The sequence below is a fragment of the Salvelinus sp. IW2-2015 genome, linkage group LG32 (assembly GCF_002910315.2).
Source record: "Salvelinus sp. IW2-2015 linkage group LG32, ASM291031v2, whole genome shotgun sequence".
Classification (NCBI taxonomy): Eukaryota; Metazoa; Chordata; class Actinopteri; order Salmoniformes; family Salmonidae; genus Salvelinus; species Salvelinus sp. IW2-2015.
In genome coordinates, this window is record NC_036871.1 from 35,959,965 (window position 1) to 35,975,679 (window position 15,715).

Genomic DNA, 15,715 nt, shown 5'->3' on the forward strand with positions numbered 1-15,715 from the left:
TCAGGCACTCATTTGCAGGGCTTCTGTTGGTTGTGSCTTTTGGCTGTGTTGTTGGTGATGCTTGGGACTCCAGACGGTTTTATCCGAGATCAGGGTTTCTGCACGATGAAGTCGCAGCCAGGTTTCAAATAAAATAAAATTTATTTATAAGCCCTTCTTACATCAGCTGATATCTCAAAGTGCTGTACAGAAACCCAGCCTAAAACCCAAACAGCAAGCAATGCAGGTGTAGAAGCACGGTGGCTAGGAAAAACTCCCTAGAAAGGCCAAAACCTAGGAAGAAACCAGAGAGGAACCAGGCTATGAGGGGTGGCCAGTCCTCTTCTGGCTGTGCCGGGTGGGAGATTATACAGAACATGGCCAAGATGTTCAAATGTTCATAAATTACCAGCATGGTCAAATAATAATAATCACAGTAGTTGTCGAGGTGCAGCAAGTCAGCACCTCAGGAGTAAATGTCAGTTGGCTTTTCATAGCCGATCATTAAGAGTATCTCTACCGCTCGCTGCGGTCTCTAGAGAGTTGAAAACAGCAGGTCTGGGACAGGTAGCACGTCCGGTGAACAGGTCAGGGTTCCATAGCCGCAGGCAGAACAGTTGAAACTGGAGCAGCAGCACGGCCAGGTGGACTGGGGACAGCAAGCAGTCATCATGCCAGGTTTGACTCTCAGAAGCCAGTGCAAGAAGAGCCTGCAAGGCCGGACTCTAGCAAGGCTGTTGAAGAGCCTGAGGGTTCCCAATCCAAGCAGACCTTTGAGAAGCCTCTGACTTTGAACTATCATAAAGTTGAGAAGCCTGAGCGCAAGCCTACCGTGCTTGAGTGGCCGCCGCAGGTGGCGACCAACAGTGTGGTGACTTGGTGTGTGGTCCGTGTGAAGGTGAAGTAGGACCTGCTGGAGATTGGCCAGCTCATCCAGCCACAGCGTATCACTCTAGGAGGTTGTGCTGCCACTGAGGAGGATGCTGCTCATGTGCTCACCTTTGAATCAGAGCTGCATGGCTGTGGCAGTGAGCTGACGGTATYTCACATTTGTTGTTTAACTTCCTGAATAATGTGATTCATCATTCTTGTCTGATGCATGACTTATGATCCTGTTCCTGAGGATGACTGAGGATGTGCTGATTTACACCTTCACTCTTGTCTATGAGGCAAAACCTCTTGCTAACACTTCTATAGTGAAGACCAGTGCAGCTATGGTTGATATTTGTGGGCTATACTCGGCCTTGTCTCAGGATGGTAAGTTGGTGGTTGAAGATATTCCTCTAGTGGTGTGGGGTTATATCCTGCCTGTTTGGCCCTGTCTGGGGGTATCATCGGATGGGGCCACAGTGTCTCCTGACCCCTCCTGTCTCAGCCTCCAGTATTTATGCCGCAGTAGTTTATGTGTCGGGGGGCTAGGGTCAGTTTGTTATATCTGGAGTACTTCTCCTGTCTTATCCGGTGTCTTGTGTGAATTTAAGTATGCTCTCTCTAATTCTATCTTTCTTTCTTTCTCTCTCTCGGAGGACCTGAGCCCTAGGACCATGCCTCAGGACTACCTGGCATGCTGACTCGTTGCTGTCCCCAGTCCACCTGGCCGTGCTGCTGCTCCAGTTTCAACTGTTCTGCCTGCGGCTATTGAACCCTGACCTGTTCACCGGACGTGCTACCTGTCCCAGACCTGCTGTTTTCAACTCTCTAGAGACCGCAGGAGCGGTAGAGATACTCTTAATGATCGGCTATGAAAAGCCAACTGACATTTACTCCTGAGGTTCTGACTTGTTGCACCCTCGACAACTACTGTATTATTATTATTTGACCATGCTTGTATTTTATGAACATTTGAACATCTTGGCCATGTTCTGTTATAATCTCAACCCGGCACAGCCAGAAGAGGACTGGCCACCCTCATAGCCTGGTTCCTCTCTAGGTTTCTTCTAGGTTTTGGCCTTTCTAGGGAGTTTTTCCTAGCCACCGTGCTCTACACTGCATTGCTTGCTGTTTGGGGTTTTAGGCTGGGTTTCTGTACAGCACTTTGAGATATCAGCTGATGTAAGAAGCGCTATATAAATACATTTGATTTGGATTTGATTTGATATTGAGTGCCACTACTTGAGGTAACTATTGTTGCGTTCTTCCTTTGACAACCCATATCATTCTGAGGTTTGAGTAATGCCGTATTCCATGTTTGTTTCTAGGAATCACGATGTGAGCAGCAATGCCCTGAAGCCGACCTGGATCCCCTACACTTCCAACATGGTGGCAGAGGAACTCCTCTACTTCTCCCTGAGGTTAATGACTGGTAGGTAAACCTGACTGGAAGCCTCTTCCTTTGTGTAAACCCCCACTGACATGCCACTCGTCTTTCCAGCTGACTGGCAGTTTGAGAGGCCCTCCAWCCATTACCGTCTAGGTGACATCATCAACATGGAAGCCTCGGTCATGCCGTACCACCACGTTCCCCTCCGTGTCTTTGTYGACCGCTGTGTCGCCACCTTGGCGCCTGATGTTCARACTGTCCCTAGATATTCTTTCATTGAGGACCATGGGTGAGTTTAGTTGTCAGTTTGACTCCTCTTATATTACCWTAAATGTAACCCCTGAAGTCTAARGTTGACCCTTGGTCTCCTCAGGTGTCTGMTTGATGCCAAGTTGACCGGCTCCAGCTCCCAGTTCCTGTCCAGATCCCAGGATGACAAGATCCAGTTTCAGCTGGAGTCRTTCAGGTTRCAAACACAGAATGATTCCCAACAGCTCTACATAACATGTCATCTGAAAGCAACTGCAGCCTCGTCCCCCATTGATGCTGAGAACAAGGCCTGCTCTTTCACAGATGGGTATGTATAAACTGAATTGTGGGTATATTACCTTTATGACATGCTGCATAAACTAAATTCCATATTTATCTTTAGCTGGAAGGCTGCAGGTGAGGTTGACCAGATGTGTGGCTGCTGTGACTCCAGCTGTGCTGCGAGGAAGGCTGGAGATCTGGACAGTGATTCAGGTAGGTGTTAAAGCCAGAGCTTTATCATATTACACTGTTTTAGCTCATCACTGGTAATGTGTGTCTACTCTCCTCAGATTTGCGATGGGAAGGTGAAGCTACCCTGGGCCCCATAATTGTCCAAGCGTAATATTACTATTTTAACAACTGTTTTTGGGGAAATAAACTCATAAAATGCATTTTTCAGGCCTGACTGGATTTATTTCAAATTTAACTTTCAATGTCTGCTGGGCCTAATTCTGGAAGGCGTAGCATTATCACCCATTCAGATTTGAGAAATGTATATAGTGGATTACTCGTGTCTAAATGTAGCAACCCTACTGACTTAGCCCCAATTTTCTGTATTGACTAGATGCTCACATCTTTGGAACTTAACATTGGATGTGGAGAATTATTAGGCTGCCCATTGGRTTATCTTCCTGTGGCTCAATGCAGCAGCCTCATAAACCAGATGTGTCATAGTAAACATGATTCCATACACTCAGTGGTTGCATAAGAATGAAGGTTACTTGAGGCAAAAGGAGGGTGGATGGGTACGTGTAACTCAACTGTCTAGCAACCCAAATGTTTGGAAATTATCACGGCTACTTTGCAACTACTTAACATGTTAGCTAACCTTAACCCAACTGCTAAGCTAATGTTAGCTACCTTGTCAGCATTAGCCATGTAGCTAATGTTGGAATTCGTAATATCATGCATATTGCAAATTCTTACAGTTTTGTATGACGGGACTGGACATCCACAAACTAACACATATGTATCATACTAAATTAAGGGAGATTTACTGTTGTCTACCCCGGAGATCAGATCAAAATATCCGTCACTTGATGGCTACAGTAGGTGTGGCTTTTACTGTGAAGTGCTTGCTTACAAGCCCTTTTCCCAACAATGCGGAGTTGAAGGAAATGTTACCGCAATAAAATCACTATATACAGGTACAAGGTGTAGGGATAAAAGTTAGATATATCTTGATTTCCTACGCAGCATGTGTGAAGGAGTCCGTGTAAATAGTGTAGCCATTTCATGAACTGTTCAGCAGTCTTATGGCTTGGGGTAGAAGCTAGTTGCAGCCTGAACACAGAAGTAAAGATATTACATTAAGACAATGCAAACATTTAACAAGCAAAGTAGACATTTAATGCCTGACGGMTAAGGTTGAACATTTCAGTGGGATTAGTAGAGGTCTAGTCATGGTTGATTGCATTAGATCCATTAGTGATGGATTTACTTTTTTGCCTGACAAATGTGATTGGGTAAATAATTCCTCTGTGATGGCGCTGGTTATTGTAGATTAGTGTTTGGTCTGGGGGGTAGCCGATGACCTGAACTTGCCGTGTCTGGTTAACTTCTTTTGCTATTAAACTAYTTGGTCTGAAAAATACTGGTTTCTTAAATTATTACAGAAAACAAGACTGGATACTAATTTGCAGTGGTGTGAAATACTTTTAAAGTATTTAAGTAGTTTAACCTTCACTATTTATATTTTGGGAAACTCTTACTTCACTAGATTCCTAAAGAAAATAATGTTATTTTTACTCCCTACATTTTCCATGACATGCAGAAGTACTTGTTACATGAGTAATGCTTAACAGGACAGAAAAATGGTCCATTCACACACTAATCAAGAGAACATCCCTGGTCACCCTACTGCCTCTGGCCTGCCGGACTTACTAAACACATGCATTTTTGATAAACGGTGTCTGAGTTTTGGAGTGTGCCCCTGGCTATCCGTAAAACCAAGAAAATGGTGCAGTCTGCTTTGCTTAATATAAGGCATATGAAATTATTTATTATTTTTTGATACAAAAGTATATTTAGAACCAAATAGTTTGACTTTTACTGGGTGACTTTTACTTGTTACTTTCTATTAAGGTATCTATACTTTTACTCAAGTATGACAATTGGGTACTTTTTCCGCCACTGCTAATTTGCTTTAAACGCGAAGCCATGAGAGATGATGCATACGGTTGACATTCATATAGATAGAGCAATGAATAGCTAATCTGGCAGCCCTGTTTTGAGTGGGCTGGCCAGCTGTCGCTGAAGCTGTGCCCTCTTTGTAGCCTTCTCAGTCATGCTACACCCTTTGGAGGCTAAGGCAAAACACCAACGCAGACATGTTTATCAGCCTGCTATAGTGTGGGAGGCGGAGGGTATATGAAACCAGAGGGAGAGATGGGTAGGAAGTTCTGAAATACGTGAAGTGGATGGGGATGGGGCTAGGTAGGAGGGCACACTGTATGGGGGATAAAAAATAATAGATAAGGAGTGGTGAAGGGGTTGGAGGAGTGGGAGAAGGGGACCTATTGCTTGCTTCGTCCCATATCCTGCTAGTGTTTGTCAGCGCTGGGTCTGCGTAACGGACAAGACAGACTGTAGACCGACAGTATCACCTCTGATGGGGCATTAGGCCTCCCCCTCACACATGCTTCCATTCGAACACACTTCACCTCCTACAACACTATGAAAGACACACTTCACTTCCTACACTATGAAAGACACACTTCACCAATGTGCTATACTGACACACACAGGAACATATCTAGTGTACACTCGTAAACTTATACACACACTGCAAGCACGAACCCGAAAACTTGGCGTACAGTCACACATACATCCTTTGACACTGCTGACACAGAGTTCCAGGAACAGACAGTCATTCCATTCATCTTGATCATACAGTGCCTTCTCAATTGTCCTGAATAAAGTATGTGGTTATAAGCGCAACCATAGACTTAGATGACTCATCTTTGTATCTGTACCAGTATGGTGCCTGTGAGAGCACGGGCAGTGCCATTGAGGCTGCCTCCATTTTGAAGTAGTCAATGTTCTACTTCTATGAGTTGGTAAACAAACTGAAAGGGTGCATACTGCCACCTGGAATGTGTTGTTTGAACAGGTATAAAGCCAWGGTTGGTGTTTTACTGCCACCTGCAGTTATGGAATGTTTGCTCACAAGTATAATTGTTGACTACTTCAAAATAATGGTTTCCCGGGCAATGGCAATGTTCATGTAAAAACGGGTTATTTCTAAGTAGTGAACTCTATCCATCTCTATGGTTGCCCTCATTGAGATGGAAGGGCAATTTATACTTTGGGAGAATCTGAATTGCATTTCCTTGATTGCTCCTGRCCTCACCTCCTCCTAAAAACCCATTGTACGAGGTCAGATATTTAGGGACCTCTGACCTTCTCATCCAATGGGTTTTGAGAAGGAGGGAATTAGAGGATGCGATGAATCAAGGAAATGCAATTCAGATTCTGCCCTTGAGCTCAAGTTCATCCTGAGGAAGGGATGATGCAGACCATTAGTTTACAGTTGAGAGCCCTCTGCTGGTCTCACTGTGTCAATAACATAATATACTCAGTGCTCAATGACCACAGAACTGCAAGGAGAAATTCAGCCTCTGAACTGAAGAAAGAATCACAACGAATCACCATGTTCAAGTCACGATCGCCAACATGGGAGATGTAACTACATAGCAGATTGGTACACACATATCTTTGGCAAATTGATCACGCAATAACACATTTTCAACTGATACCTTTTAGGCACTAGATAACAATGGGAAGAACAGGTTTGGTGGAACAACAGTTCAGGGGCTGAGGGTTGAGGTGAGAAACATTGATTAAGCAAGTCCTCTCCCTCTAAAGTACAGAGGAGCTTGAGTCACGATGTGTCATTAATCACTATGAGTCATAGCAGCTAGTCACGCATAAAGCAGGGTGTTGAGATACTTTATCTACGCAACTATTTTAGGAACACTGCACGTGGTGCTAATATTAAGCAAGTTTGAATCACACTGTGTCCTAATGAGTACTGTTGACATGTCTATCTGTTTCTAAGGATTCCTGTGGCTGCTGCATTATCTTCACAACCAGATTTAACCTTATATTTAATCTGTTACACTCCTTGTAAATGTAGAATATAAAAGCACAGAAATGTCTGTATTGCAGACTATTGAATTAAATCTGATTTAATTTGAGGTACAAAAAACATCAAGGTGTGTAATTGATCACAAAGGAAAAACAAAATCATTCATCAAAATGCTTATTTCCAAAGTTGTCCTGAGTAAGCTGCTGAATAGTCTGTTAGAATGGATATGAAGGCAGGGCTCATTGCAGTCTGATGTACACTACCATTCAAAAGTTTGGGGTCACTTACAAATGTCCTTGTTTTTGTAAGAAAAGCAATTTTTTTGTCCATTAAAATAACATCAAATTGATCAGAAGTACAGTGTAGATATTAATGTTGTAAATTACTATTGTAGCTGGAAACGACAGATTTTTTATGGAATATCTACATAGGCGTACAGAGGCCCAATATCAGCAACCATCACTCCTGTGTTCCAATGGCACGTTGTGTGAGCTAATCCAAGTTTAGCATTTTAAAAGGCTAATTGATCATTAGAAAACCCTTTTGCAATTATMTTAGCACAGCTGAAAACTGTTCTGATTTAAAGAAGCAATAAAACTGGCCTTCTTTAGGCTAGTTGAGTACCTGGAGCATCAGCATTTGTGGGTTCGATTAGACTCAAAATGGCCAGAAACAAAACTTTCTGAAACTCGTCAGTCTATTCTTGCTGAGAAATGAAGGCCATTCCATGTGGGAAATTGCCAAGAAACTGAAGATCTAATACAACGCTGTGTACTACTCCCTTCACAGAACAGCGCAAACTGTCTAACTAGAATAGAAAGAGTGGGAAGCCCCGGTGCACAACTGAGCAAGAGGACAAGTACATTAGAGTGTCTAGTTTGAGAAACAAACACCTCACAAGTCCTCAACTGACAGCTTCATTAAATAGTATGCGCAAAACACCAGTCTCAACATCAACAGTGAAGAAAGAGGTGACTCCGGGATGCTGGCCTTCTAGGCAGAGTTCCTCTGTCCAGTGTCTGTTCTTTTGCCCGTCTTAATCTTTTATTTTTATTGMCCAGTCTGAGATATGGCTTTTTCTTTGCAACTTTGCCTAGAAGGCCAGCATCCCGGAGTCGCCTCTTCACTGTTGACGTTGAAATAGTACCCGTAAAACACCAGTCTCATGTAACTCTTTCCAGCTTTATGCAAGTCAACAATTTTTAGTCTTAGGTCTTCTGAGATCTCTTTTGTTTAAGGTATGGTTCACATCAGGCACTTCTTCTCAAATTTTGTGAGTTTTTTATAGGGCAGGGCAGCTTTAACCAACATCTCCAGTCTCATTGATTGGACTCCAGGTTAGCTGACTCCTGACTCCAATTAGCTTTTGGAGAAGTCATTAGCCTAGGGGTTCACATACGTTTTCCAACCTACACGTTATATGTTTAAATAATTTATTCAATATAGACACGAAAAATACAATAATTTGTGTGTTATTAGTTTAAGCACACTGTGTTTGTCTATTGTTGTGACTTAGATGAAGATCAGATCAAATTTTTTGACCAACTTATGCAGAAATCCAGGTCATTCCAAAGGGTTCACATACTTTTTCTTGCCACTGTATACACTACCATTCAAAAGTTTGGGGTTACTCAGAAATGTCCTTGTTTTTGAAAGAAAAGCTTCAAAAAGAAAAGCTCCAAATGGCACTGTTGCTACTCTCCCTAGGAGTGGCCATCCTGCAAAGATGACTGCAAGAGCACAGCGCAGAATGCTCAATGAGGTTAAGAAGAGTCCTAGAGTGTCAGCTAAAGACTTACAGAAATCTCTGGAACATGCTAACATCTCTGTTGACGAGTCTACGATACGRAAAACACTAAACAAGAATGGTGTTCATGGGAGGACAACGCAAACAAGCCACTGCTGTCCAAAAAAACATTGCTGCACATCTGAAGCTTGCAAAAGAGCATCTGGATGTTCCACAGTGCTACTGGCAAAAATTCTGTTGACAGATTAAACTAAAGTTTAGTTGTTTGGAAGGAACACACAACACTGTGTGGAGGAAAAAAAGGCACAGCACACCAACATCAAAATCTTATCCCAACTAAAGTATGGTGGAGGGAGCATCATGGTTTGGGGCTGCTTTCCTGCCTCAGGGCCTGGACAGCTTGCTATCATTGACGGAAAAATGAATTCCGAAGTTTATCAAGACATTTTGCAGGAAAATGTAAGGCTATCTGTCCACCAATTGAAGCTCAACAGAAGTTGGGTGATGCAACAGGACAACGACCCAAAACACCAAAGTAAATCAACAACAGCATGGCTTCAACAGAAGAAAATACACCTTCTGGAGTGGCCCAGTCAGAGTCCTGACCTCAACCCGATTGAGATGCTGTGGCATGACCTCAAGAGAGCGGTTCACACCAGACATCCCAAAAATATTGCTGAACTGAAACAGTTTTGTAAAGAGGAATGGTCCAAAATTCCTCCTTACCGTTGGTCTGATCCGCAACTACAGAAAACATTTGGTTGAGGTTATTGCTGCCAAAGGAGGGTCAACCAGTTATTAAATCCAAGAGTTCACATAATTTTCCCACCCTGCACTGTCAATGTTTACACGGTGTGTTCAATAAAGACATTTAAAATGTATAATTGTTTGTGTGTTATTAGTTTAAGCACACTGTGTTTGTCTATTGTTGTGACTAAGATGAAGATCAGATKAAATGTTATGACCAATTTATGCAGAAATCCAGTTAATTCCAAAGGGTTCACATACTTTCTCTTGCCACTGTATGTTGTAGCACTTAAACATGTTACAATAGGCCCTACATGGAAGCCTAAAACATCTATTCTAGTCTGCCTCAGAAAGCTACGGCTACATAAAGAAAGTTGCCGCGATTCGTTTTTCCATAGAGTAGGCCTACATTGATCTACTGTTCAGTTGCATAAACGTTGTAATCAGAACCTGCATGTCTGTCTAGAAGAACTCATGATCAATGAGATAAAGTATGCAAATAGGACAGGGCCATGATGTAAAGGACATAATGTATACCAGAGGAGGCTGGTGGAAGGAGCTAGTGGAGGACAGGCTCATTAAGCCCTCCTCTGATACACACCATGATGAAACTCCTGGTGCGAGGCCAAGACTTTTCCCACACATGAAACTTGCTGTCGCTATGGAGATAAACTCCTCAGAATGTACTCTTTGGCTCACCTGTGTATGGGATGTACTCTACCGTAGATGGGGGAGAAAGAGCAAGAGACAGAGAGCGAAGGGGGGAAGGGGTCATGGATGGAGAGTTGCCTTTCTCTGAAGCCCTTGGTAGTGAACGTTGATCTGTTTCACTCTGTGATTATTTWTTTTTTTAAGTATACAGCAAAATATAGGAAATGTCCTTTACCTGGAAAAAAAGAAACCTAAAGGAAAGATCAGATTCTCATATAGAGAAATGGGAATCAGAAAACAATACCACTGTGCTCTCTATTACCTCCCTTTCAAAATGGCCTCTAGCCTACTGTAAAATCATCTCTCTGCAGCATGCTCTCTCAAGTATCAAAGTATTTCCATGACAACGGCAGAAGCTATAGCCCCCTCAGCGTTGGTAGTGGAGTAGGCGAGAGGGCATGCCTGTCGATATCACTAGACTGTGAGACAGCCGGGATGGTGGGCAGAGATGGACAGACGGGGGCATCTGTGTGTGTGTGTGTGTGTGTGTGTGTGTGTGTGAGACAGACGGGGGTGGCATCGTGCAAGCAGGCTTTGTCTGGAACAAATCGTCCTCTCGCCTCACTCATACTCACACTCACACTGTCTTCTCAAGCACATACAAGCCTCCAGCAGACAGAGAAACACATACAGATGCACTGTTCATTTGACCCTGTTTCTGACAACAGGAAAATAATCCTCCAGCAACAGGAAATGGGAATTATTATGTGGATTATAATTAATTGACATTTTTGTAGGGGTTGATACTATGTTTGTTAGGGCAAATCAWGTCTCAAGTTTTAAAGTAGAAATTACAAACTTTAGAAGCCTTTTAAACCTTGAGTACACTATAATTAGCATTTCCCTGAAAATGTTCTCGACGACAGATTGATCAAATTAGGATAGCAGATCTGTAGGTACTGGCAGCATGAACAGAATTGTCTTCCAGTCTGGCCAAATTACTCTCCCTCCAGACCTCCTCCACTGTTGCTTTTTGGACACAACAAGAAAAAGGGAGTTGCAACAATACTGCCCTCCACTCAAAATAGTTTATATGTTTGTAAAGGCCTTTTGTGGGGAAAAACTTATTCTGATTGGCTGCCCAGTCATGTGAAATCGATAGATTAGGGCCTAATGAATTTATTTCAATTGACTGATTTCCTTCTATGAACCGTAACTCAGTAAAATCTTTGAAATTGTTGCATGTTGCATTTATATTTTTGTTCAGTATAGAATCAGTTTTGTATTTTAGGTCATAATGAATAAGATTATATGAACAGGGGGGACCTGATTCAAGATCAGCACTACTACTCTGAGACGCTTGATGAATACGGGCCCAGATTTACATCAATATTACTTACTTTATCATTACACCATTGAATCAAAATTAATGAGTTGATATTTCTTTGTCCCTCATCCCGAGCCATGGCCTGTTCATCCTGCAACCATCTATCAAACGGAGACAGTACACGTGTATCAAAACCAGGACCGAGAGACTGAAAAACAGCTATTTCCAGGCCATCAGGCAGTTGAACAGCCATCACTAGCCGGCTACTGCCCGGTACTCTGCCCTGCACCTTAGAGACTGCTGCCCCATGTATATAGAGACATTGAACATTGGTCACTTTAACAATGTTTACATATTATTTTACCCACTTTATATGTACAGTATATACTATATTCTAGTGACACTCCCTGATCCGTATCACCCATCTTTGTGCTTGTCTCCACCCCACTCCAGGTGTCGCCCATTATCACCATTATCCCCAGGGTATTTATACCTGTGTTCTCTGTATGTCGGTTGCCAGTTCATTTTGTTTTGTGAAACCTACTAGCTTTTTTCCCCCTTGCTCCTGTCTGTTCTAGTTCCTGTTTTCTAGTTTTTCCTGGTTTTGACCAATCTGCCTGCCCTGACCCTGAGCCTGCCTGTCATTCTCTACCTTGCCACACCACACTGGATTATTGACCCCTGCCWGCTCTAACCCTGAGACTGCCTGCTGTTCTTGACCTTTTGCACCCTATCTGGATTATTGACCTCTGCCTGCCCTTGACCTGTCTTCTTGCCTGCCCCTGTACTAGTAATAAAATGTAGTTATTTCGACACTGTCTGCATCTGGGTCTTACCTGAAACGTGATAGTACGAACTGGCCATGACTGACCCAGCAGACTCGGATCAGCTCCGCAACGCCATCTCCTCCCAAGGAGCCACCATTGGAAGGCACGAGGAGTTGCTTTGTGGTCTTATGGAAGGCTTGTCTGTTAGGCAGCCTTCCACGATGGTAACCTCCCAGCCTCTTAGTAACCCGACTGTTAGCAATGCCGCCTTCCCGGTCATCCCGGTTTCCRGGGAACCCAGCTRACCTCCCCCAGAACGCTTCGATGGAGAGTCGGGCACCTTTCMGACGTTTCTGACTCAGTGTTCCATGATAGAGCTGCAGCCCTCCTCATTCCCCTCTGACCATTCTAAGATAGCGTACCTCATCATGCTGATGTCCGGGAGGCCTCTCGCCTGGGCTACGGCAGTATAGGAACAACATTCGGCTGTATGCTTCAGTCTGGAGTAGTTCGGGTCAGAGGTTAAGAAAGTTTTCGATGCTCCACTGTCCGGGAGATTGGCTGCCAGGAAGTTACTCCAGCTTCGGCAAGACTCCCGCAGTGTGGCAGACTATGCGATGGATTTCCGCACGTTGGCAGCTGAGAGTGCCTGGAACTCAGAAGCACTGTTCAACATGTTCCTGCATGGAGTATCGGAGGAAGTAAAGGACCAGCTTGCAGCCCGGGATCTCAACTCGCTCATCGCCTTGGCCATTCGGATCGATGGGCGAGTACGGGAACGAAGGAAGGAGAGGAGATTTGATTTCACTCGCCCTTCCAAGGATTCCACCTCGCTTCCGAGGCATCCCAGAAGTCCTTGGCGGCTCCGTTGTCGAGAGAGTTCTGACCACTCATTGGGTCGTTGGCCAGCCTGTTTTCCGGGTTCCACCCCCAGTCCAATCGCCAGTCGGAGAGAGCCAACGAAGACCTGGAGATGACTCTGCGCTGCCTGGTCTCCGCCAACCCCACCACCTGGAGCCAGCAACTAGTGTGGGTGGAATACGCCTGCAACACTCTTCTTTGCTCTGCCACGGGTATATCTTCCTTTGAGTGTTCCCTGGGTTATCAGCCCCCGCTCTTCCCTGAGCAGGAGGAAGAGGTCYGCGTACCTTCGGCACAGATGTTTGACTGGACCAGGCATTGTGTGTAGGCCAGTGACACAAAATCTAAATMTAATCCAGTTTAAATTCAGGCTGTAACWCAACAAKATGTGGYAAAAYTCAAGGGGTGRGAATACTTTCTGAAAGCACTGCAACTACTGCTGTACACACCTTTTATATTCATAAACTGTCCATACTGTCTGTATTGTTACTGTCCATACTATTGTTTTATGGATAGTGTGTATTGTTATTATATTGCTAGATATTACTGRAATGTTGGAGCTAGAAACATAAGAATTTTGCTACACCTGCGATAACATCTGCAGATCTGTGTACATGACCACTAAATTTTGATTTGATAACCATAGAACATTAATTTTGTATCAATCAAATGTATTTATGAAGTCCTTTCTACATCGGCAGATGTCGCAAAATGCTATACAGAAATCCAGCCTAAAACCGCAAACAGCAAGCAATGCAGATGTAGAAGCACAGTGGTTAGGAAAAACTCCCTAGAAAGGCAGGAACCTAGGAAAGAAACCTAGAGAAGAATCAGGCTCTGAGGGGTGGCCAGTCCTCTTCTGGCTGTGRCGGGTGGAGATTATAACAGTATATGGCCATTAAGGCCAGATTGTTCTCAAAGATGTTCAAATGTTCATAGATGACCAGCAGGGTCAAATAATAATCACAGTGGTTGTAGAGTATCACGGCTCAGGAGAAGACCCAGATGCACAGAGTTCAAAGTAACAAAGGTTAATTACAAAAACAGGGGGCAGGTAGATTTCAGGAATCCAGAGCAGAGTCCGAAAGGTACAGAACGTCATGGAGGCTCAGGGCAGGCAGAGTTCAATAATCCAGGGTAGTGTCACAAGGTACAGAACGGCAGGCAGGCTCAGGGTCAAGGCAGGCAGAATGGTCAAAACCGTGAAACAGGGACTAGAGGAAAAAACAGGGACTAAAGGAAAGAACAGGAGTACGGAAATACCGCTGGTAGGCTTGACCAAATGAACTGGCAACAGACAAACAGAGAACACAGGTATAAATACACTGGGGAAGATGGGCGACACCTGGAGGGTGACAMTAGCGGGCGCAACAGGTCAGTAGATCAGGAGTAAATGTCACTTGGCTTTTCATAGCCGGGCAMTCAAAGGTCGAAACAGCTAGGTGTTTTATCTAATTACTCTTCTGGTCTCAGTAAATTGTTTCCCCATCAAGTAGCTCATTGGGCATAAGTGAGGATAACATGTGGCGGTACGTTTAAATACAAAGTTATTTCAACAGAAAATTAAAGAAAAAATAAACCTGTAGAACCCATAAAGGACCGGAGGAGGAAGAGGAAGAGGAGGAGGAAGAAGGGACCACTGACTTTGCCGATAAATACTTTGTTAAGGGAACTTGAGGGTACTTGATACGATTATGATGTGTTGTTGTCTCACCTAGCTATCTTAAGATGAATGCACTAATTGTAAGTCGCTTTGGATAAGAGCGTCTGCTAATTGACTGAAGTTTAAAATATAATGTCAACGTGAAAAAGAGTAGGAAAGGAAGAGAAAGTCTAAGGACACTGAAAAATCTACCTTTTCAAGCCAGCAGATAGCGGTGTTGCACACTTTGGYTTATGGAGAGGAACACTGATTATACTCTAACCTTTGTACTTTGTGGAAACAGCGTGAATGGAAAAATTCCACATTCCACATGTAAAGTGTTAGATAGAGAATTGAAAATTAATTACATACTTCAAAACTTCCGGGCCTGCATTGTAATTGATGATTTTGCCACCATTTAAAACACTATCCCTTATGCTGCATGTATAGCATGCCCTAGCACCCAACAACTTTGCATTTACTGTGTCTTCTGTGGGGGTTTTGCTGTTCATTTACATGGGGATATATCTTGGCCACATGGCCAGAATTCTCATTTCCATCCACACAATCAAGAGTTTACTGTGAATGGGACAGCCATCTGCCCCAGTGTGAACCACATTGCATTCCGTGAGGTGGGGGATGGTCACATCTTTGTTGTTCTAGATGGGGGGTAGATCTTTCACCAACTATCGACTATCACCCCTGTAAGGATCCAAAGTTCAATTCAAAGGGCTTTATTGCCATGGGAAACATATGTTTACATTGCCAAAGCAAGTGAAATAGAAAGTAAACAAAAGTGAAATAAACAATAAAAAATGTACAGCAAACATTACTCGCACAAAAGTTCCAAAGGAATAGAGACATTTCACATGTCATATTATGTCTACATACAGTGTTGTAACGATGTGCCAATAGTTAAAGTACAAAAAGGGAAAATAAATKATCATAAATATAGGTTGTATTTACAATGGTGTTTGTTCTTCACTGGTTGCCCTTTTCTTGTGGCTACAGGTCACAAATATTGCTGCTGTGATGGCACACTGTGGTATTTCATCCAATAGATATGGGAGTTTATCAAAATTGGATTTGTTTTCCAATTCTTTGTGGGTCTGT

The 15,715-nt window shown here is 43.4% G+C and overlaps 1 protein-coding gene across 1 annotated transcript; it reads left to right on the forward strand.

Annotated features, from left to right (window-relative positions):
- Positions 1 to 2,077: 2,077 nt before the first annotated feature.
- LOC111956449 (zona pellucida sperm-binding protein 3-like) lies at positions 2,078 to 3,162 on the forward strand. The gene is made up of 6 exons (XM_070436674.1): positions 2,078 to 2,096; positions 2,178 to 2,281; positions 2,351 to 2,528; positions 2,613 to 2,816; positions 2,892 to 2,983; positions 3,061 to 3,162. The coding sequence occupies exons 2-6, from the start codon at positions 2,236 to 2,238 to the stop codon at positions 3,111 to 3,113; spliced, it is 573 nt and encodes a 190-aa protein (XP_070292775.1). The 5' UTR covers positions 2,078 to 2,096; positions 2,178 to 2,235; the 3' UTR covers positions 3,114 to 3,162.
- Positions 3,163 to 15,715: the final 12,553 nt, after the last annotated feature.